At 31.9% G+C, this 7414-nt stretch overlaps 1 protein-coding gene across 1 annotated transcript; it reads left to right on the forward strand.

Moving 5' to 3' along the window:
• The first annotated feature begins 3056 nt into the window (after positions 1–3056).
• On the forward strand, positions 3057–7175 carry LOC107930053 (telomere repeat-binding protein 3). The gene is made up of 10 exons (XM_016861612.2): positions 3057–3333; positions 4028–4144; positions 4228–5068; positions 5158–5367; positions 5472–5534; positions 5611–5690; positions 5793–6037; positions 6143–6460; positions 6576–6639; positions 6776–7175. The coding sequence occupies exons 2-10, from the start codon at positions 4064–4066 to the stop codon at positions 6995–6997; spliced, it is 2124 nt and encodes a 707-aa protein (XP_016717101.2). The 5' UTR covers positions 3057–3333; positions 4028–4063; the 3' UTR covers positions 6998–7175.
• The last annotated feature ends 239 nt before the right edge of the window (positions 7176–7414 follow it).

The following is a 7414-nucleotide window of genomic DNA, read 5'->3' on the forward strand; positions in this document are numbered from 1 at the left end:
TTAAACCCTTAAATAATAGTATAGATAAAGCTACACTTGACTGGCATAGACATTATTGCCAATATAGGAGGATGTGAGTTCGAGTGCGCTAAAGTGCATTATCCTGCTATTTATGGGTTGGGAAAGTGCTATGAGTAGTTCTAAGTATTGTGTCAAAAAAAACAGATATGATCAGAATTTATAATAAAATTGTTCAAAAAAAATATAAACTTAAGCTAAAGATTTAGGTGTTGTTTATAAATTTATTTTATTATAAAATTTATTTTTTAATTTTTTAACATCACAAAACGGGTTAATAAATCATTACCTGTCTCCTTTATTTATTTTTAAATATTTATTAAAGACATAGAAATGACAACGAATTGGATAATTGTATTTTTGAATTATCCGAATAAGAATTTATAAATCTACCTAAAATTTTAAATTTATTTATTTTCTATAAATTATCTAAATAATAATTTTAAAATTTTTAATTATTTTTTAGATATCTAAATCTACAAAAATCTAAATTTGAGACCGTTAAGTTTTTACATATATAATCAAAACTATAAGTATTTTTATAACAAATGAATTTATATATCCAAACCTATATCCGAATAAGCAATTCGAATAATAAATTATATCCTCTACTACATCTACTCCGAATCTACAACGGATAATAATTTTAAAATCCGAATCTAAATAATATTTAAATCCTCGATGTCCAAATCTAAAAAAAATCGAATATCCGAATCCACAACATCCTACAGTAATATATTAAAAGATTATTTTTATTATCCTATGTGATTGGGAGACTTTTTGAGATTATTAATTTTAAATACAACTAATTTTTATAGTGATAGTGCAACTATCACCGTAACTAATTGTTTTCTTAATTAATGTTATTTTTTTAATGCAAATTCAACACGAGATTAGCACATTGTTATATAAAAAAGTGTATTGGGTTAAACAATGTTCACTATTTATCAAAATTTATCATTATCTATACTTACTATTATTTTATTATTTGAAAATTTTATCGAGTTGGTATAATTTTTAATTGAGTCATCAACTCAGTTATAAAATTACAGAAATATCCCTTCTTTTAAATTACATTGACAAATTCTATTTTTTTATTAAATTTTTTATTTTTACATATATTAATCTCACGTTGAATAATTAATTGAGTTTGAAATAACTAAAACAACACAAACATAAAACTACGGTTGATTTACTGATTGAGTGTTAGCTTGATTGGCATCGACATTGTTATCAGTGCAGGAGGTTGTGGGTTCGGGTGCGCTGATGCACATTATCCTCCTATTTAAGAGTTTAAGAGGAACTATGGGTAATTTTAGACTTTCTCTAAAAAAAAGAATAGATATAATAAGAGCCTGAAATGACATTATATCGACTATTAATTTAATTATACTTTATCATAATTGATTCTGATTATAATTTTTCAATCCGATTATTTATGATTATATTTAAAACCATAATCAAAACATCTTTAAAAAAATAAATTAAAACAAATGTTGTAATTAAGTATTTTCCCTAAAATACATACATTAATTATAGTAACATAAATTACTCAATAAGTGAACTTATTTTTATTTACATAAAGATACTATTATGTACATACACACATCTTTCACTTGACCGAATTTGATGCTCAAACTGAAATGACATTAATTCAATAAATTAAAGAAAAATAAATAAATTAAAGTTATTTATGTTTTCATTCTTATATCATAAATATTAAATTAATTTATTTTCCCTTAAAAACTATTATTTTAAGAATTATTCATTTTCTAGAAAGAATCATTAAAAAATTGGTCTAATTCTTATTTGATCCTCCAAATTTATAAAAAAATTATTTTAACCCTTAAAGTTGCATTTTAAAATGGAAGAATGGATGATGCATCAACATTTAATTAACTTTTTAGAATATAAAATAATTTTTAATATTTTTAAAATTTTAAAAAATTAATTAAATGTTGATGTGTCATCTATGTGTTAATCTATGACGTTAGCGAAATTGATAAACGAGGCTAGAAGAAGCGAATTTTAAATGGACAGCTAAAAAAATCATTATGTTAAAAAATTTTGCCCTCTAAATCTAAGCACAAGTTCTTGTATTTTGCTATTATCTTATAATTTGGATTATTATTTGGTATACTAAAGTGAATATATATATACTTTTTTACTTTGTCCGTGAAATTAAAATATTTTACCATATTGTGTTTAAACGCATTCGAACTCATGCTTTTTGTAACACCAATGTTGCCGATCGAGTTAAAATACAATAAACAATTTTGTATACTTTTAATATAATAAATTGATTGTATAATGATAATTTTAACCCTTAACATTTACCTTATTAATCATTTTAGCCTTAGTTGTTTGGATCACTTTTAACCTTCGACCTTTAGAATTCAATCAATTTGCTTTTCTTTAGATGGAAAAATTGATTGGATCGTTAGAATTTTAACAACAAAAACATAATTGTTTCTGTGTACTTCATAAAATTTATTGAAATTTTCAAAATATTACTCGCATCAGTAATGAAATATATGTGGGTTGTCGTATGGACAATAACGTCAATACCGTTAAAATTCAAAAGTTGAGGACTAAACTGATAAAAACAATAGAATCAAATTAAAAAAAATAATAAACATTAAGGATTAAATTTGTTATTATGAGTAATTAATCAACAGTAAGAATAATATAAATTTAATGAGGCTAGGAAAACCAATGAGAAGACGAGTTCACAGAACGAAACTAAAAACACCCACAAAAAATACTTTTCCCCAATGAAAATTAATAATATTTCTTATCCCGATAAAAAATATAAAATAAATAAATAAATAAATCCGAAAAATCACAGTACGTCACCACGTGGCATCACTTATCTGGTTTTTAGAAACAAAGAAGGGGTTAAGGACCGCTCACAGCGAGAAAGAGAGGGACGGGGTTTTAAAATTACCGTCTATTATCGGTAAACCCTCCTCCTATCCACCGGCTGGTCCGGTTTTGTGGTCAATAGTTATAAAGATAATATCATATATGGGGTTTAAGCACTCTCTTTTATTTTATTTCTTTTTCATATGGTGCTTTTCTCATTGTGATTTTTCTTTAAAGGGTTTTTGTATAATTATTTGTTCTTCAATTCCCATATACCATATATAATTTGAGATTTGTTTGGGGTTCTCCGATCTTTGTTTTTATCAGGAATCTGTACAAGTAATTTTCTCGGGAAAATTTTCATTTTCTTTTCTTGATTTTTTTTTGTATATATATATGTATGTATATTGGGTTTTAAGAAACTGAAGATCGTTTCCATTTATACAAAAGGTGAGTTTATTTTCTTATTGCATCATTAATGAATTGTTGGTTTTTTTTTTGAGGGGGAGGGGGTTGAATTATGCTTAATTATGAAGCTTGTTGGCTTTTAATTAAGTGAATTTTGATTCTTGTTGTGATTTGGATCGAGATCTGATCTGGGTTTTTTTTTTGGTTCGGAGATGTTGATCATGGCAAATATATCTGGTGAATTTGTTTTTTGAGGTTTATGGGATTTGGATTTTAGTTTATACTTGTTATTTAAGAAAAAAGAAAGAAAAAGAGAGAATAAATTCGATCCTTTTTTTTTGTTTAATGGTTTAAATTCTTGTTTGACTTTAAGAATTTCAATCAAATTAAATTTTACTGTGGAAAATACATAATTTTTAACGGAATTTTGAATTTTTATCAAAGTTACGCAACTATGTTATTCTTCTCTTGATGTACTGTTTTGGGTTTTGGATCTGTAATTTGATTGGTTCATTTTCTATATTTTTGTTTAAATTCTGGGTTTATGGGGTTTTTAAAAAAAATATTCCTGGATTTAAAAAAAAAAAAAGTTCCTGATTTTTCTTGTTTATGGATCTTCTTATCTGATATTGATAGAGAAAAGCAAAATTATTTGAGTTGTTTTTTATAATTTTATGAGGTTTGTTTTGGTTAACTTTGTATAATCTGATATATTGTTGGATTTGTTAATATGCAGTGAATTTGTAATTATACATGCCTGTCAGCCTTAAATATGGTGTTTAAGAAGAGATTAGATTATGGATTTAATACCTTCAACGTCCCAGATGTGCCCCGTGCCCCTCGATCTATTCGGGTATGTTTTGGTTTAGTCGTCCCAGTAGTTTTGATCATGTTGAATTTTGATCTAACTTAATGAGATGGTTGTTTTGGTTTCAGAGGAGGTGTAGGAGTAAGCGGGTAGTCGAGGACAGTCAGATTTGTGCATTCGAATTGTTAGCTTCTTTAGCCGGGAAACTATTGCAGGAGAGCGAAAGTTCGGCTTCTAGCAATGCATCAGAAGGACATGATCGTGTTTCCATAGGTAAAGATGTCGTTAAACAGGAAATTCAGTATGATGATGATGAAAAACCATTGAAAGTTGAATGTGTTGAGCAAGGAAGCTGTGACGCGAGTGCTGTTGCTTCTGAGTCGACTAATGAAAACAGTGATGATTTGAAGGAATTTAAACCTGCTGATTCCGTTTTGGATCGCGCTTCAATTAAGACACGGCCTGCTTGTTTGGAGCAAATGAGTGGCGATTTGAAGTCTGTAATTCGCAAAGGCAATGTAGCATATGGGAATTTTCATGATGATGGGGATCTCTGCTCTCCTGATCTCGGGGAGTTATGTGATGGTAAAAGCGAGAATGGGTTGAAACTAGAGCGGGATGCTAAGGGTTTAGAGACCGGGAAATCTAGCATTGCTAATACTTGCCCCTCAAAAGATCCAGTTGCATTGCCTATGACATATTCGGCTCCTGTTAATTCTAAACGAGATGTTAAATTGCCGTCTCGTGGGGACCGTATTCCTAATGCTTCTTTTTCAAGACATAGGAATGATATTAAGTTAGGTAGTAGAGATGATGATGAAAACTTTTCTAGGTTCAATAGACTTAGCTACAGGTTTAAGGCTTCTAGGCCTCCGACACGTATCGGAGATCGAAGGATAAGGAAGTTGCTGACATCCAAATATTGGAAAGTAGCTCCGAAGTTGAAGGATTTCGAACATTCTAAAGCCGGTTAGTAGTTTCACATTTATAGCATGGTTTAAATCTTAGTTGGATCTCATGAATATTCTTTACTGATTTTATGTTTCTTATATTTCTAGATGGAGGAATAAGGCCTCTTTATCGCAAGCGGAAGTCCTACTATAACTATGACAGATGTCAATACGAAACACACTACAAAAGAAGAAAGTTCTTTGACCGTAGCTCGATAGTAAATTCTGATGGAGGAATCAGTAGTGAAAGTGTTTGTAATTCACCCGAGAAGGTTGCTGATGGAGATAAGGGTAGTTCCGCGGCAATGTCACATGGAGGTGCTTCCCTTGTGCAAAATTACCTTATCAGTATTTCGTAATTTACGGATTTCAAGACTGGAATGTTAATTAGTCTTGCTAAACTTCTTTATTTTGCTCTCTAGCATGTGGGATACCCCCCTTGCTTACAGGTAACAAAGCATCTCACCAGTCCAAGGATTCTCATGGTATGGATAAATTCTTTTACCTAATGTTGTGCGTTATTTGTGAATGTTCTTTTACTGAAGTTTTGTTTTTGTACAGTGAAATTCAGCATTAAGTCCTTTAGAATTCCGGAACTTTATATCGAGGTGCCAGAAAGTGCAACTGTCGGTTCACTGAAGGTATAGACATGCTGTGTTTTTTTATATTAACCACATAGTTGTATTTGGTTAATGCATAGTTGCTAACACTTTTTACAACCCTTGCTACTTAATCGTGAGTAGAGGACGGTAATGGAGGCAGTGACTGCCTTACTTGGAGGTGGAATTCGTGTTGGGGTACTACTTCAAGGGAAGAAGGTTCGAGATGACAGCCGAACTTTATTGCAGACTGGTATTTCCTGCGAAGAAAATCTGGATTCTCTTGGTTTCACTTTGGAGCCTGGTCCTGCGAAAGCTCCTCCGCCAGTGTGCTCGGAAGAACCACATCTTCTGATGTCATGTGAAAAAGGCCCTCAACAACTAACAAGGTAATTTTCGATGTTTCAAGATAGGTTGCTGTGAATCTTTGTTGTTTATACATTGGGTTTTACCTCTACCTTTGATAGTTTGATTAACTAGCGCTCCTTTTCCAGCCTTCCAGCCACTCCGGTTGTAGATACAGCGATTCCCGATGCCACACCTGACCCACTGTTACTAACCGATACAGCACATCCTGTGGATAGTAATCATGAACCGGTTTCCTCCCAAACTAACGTTCTAACTGATCAAAGTCTATCGGAGTCTAGAGCTATAGTTCCTGTTCCAGCAATGAATGTCGAGGCACTAGCTGTCATCCCTGCCAGCCCAAAAGTCCGAAAAACCGAACTTGCACAGCGTCGAACTAGGAGGCCGTTTTCAGTTTTAGAAGTAGAAGCATTGGTACAGGCAGTTGAGGAGCTTGGTACGGGGAGGTATGTTACTGTTCTATTGACACACTCCTTTTGCTTAAGAGGGTAAAACCAATTGTTTCCATTTGCAAATAGAAGAGTATACGAATTTAAAAATAAATTCTTTGGCCTTCTGCAGGTGGCGTGATATCAAACTGCGAGCTTTTGAGAATGCCGATCACCGAACTTACGTGGATTTGAAGGTAAATTCCCCGTGCATTCTACTTGTTCATTTATTTCTACTTTGAACAACAAGCATTAGGCTTTAATTAGTTCTTTTCGTTGCTAAGTCGATTTTGCCTGGATCCCGGACCTTAAATTTTTTATCCGACGGTGCAGGATAAATGGAAAACATTGGTTCACACGGCGAAAATTTCCCCACAGCAAAGACGAGGGGAGCCAGTACCACAGGAACTGTTGGACAGGGTATTAGCTGCTCATGCATACTGGTCTCAGCATCAAGCTAAACAACAAGGCAAGCAACAACCCGGAACTTTGAGGATCACTGACACCGAACCCGACAGAAACAGACTTGCAACAGTCCCAACCGTTCCGATGTAAAAAGGTAAACCATTGACCAAGAACAAGAAGAAAAAGAAAAAAATATGTACAAATTTGATTGACATTGTTATGTAATATTCCTCACACTACTCACTTGATTCATTTCCCAGCCATTGACATTTTGTAAATGAATTCACGAAAAAAAATAAGATCGGTCTAACCGGAATTTTTACGGGTACATTTCATTGTCGGTTCATTTCGGGTTTATAGATTTGTAATTCAATTTAGGAAAAAAAAAAGCAAGAAAAATAGAGATTTATTTCATTTTTTTGATAGAAAATGTTTTTTTCTTTGATAATTTTTTTGTTGTACTTTCTGGGTAGGTTTACCAAACTATTTTGCTTTGCTTTCACATGAAAATGGTAGTTGGGGTTGAAGAATTGGTTGTCACGATCATAGCATGATGAACATTTAATT

The sequence above is a fragment of the Gossypium hirsutum genome, chromosome A10 (assembly GCF_007990345.1).
Source record: "Gossypium hirsutum isolate 1008001.06 chromosome A10, Gossypium_hirsutum_v2.1, whole genome shotgun sequence".
Lineage (NCBI taxonomy): Eukaryota > Viridiplantae > Streptophyta > Magnoliopsida > Malvales > Malvaceae > Gossypium > Gossypium hirsutum.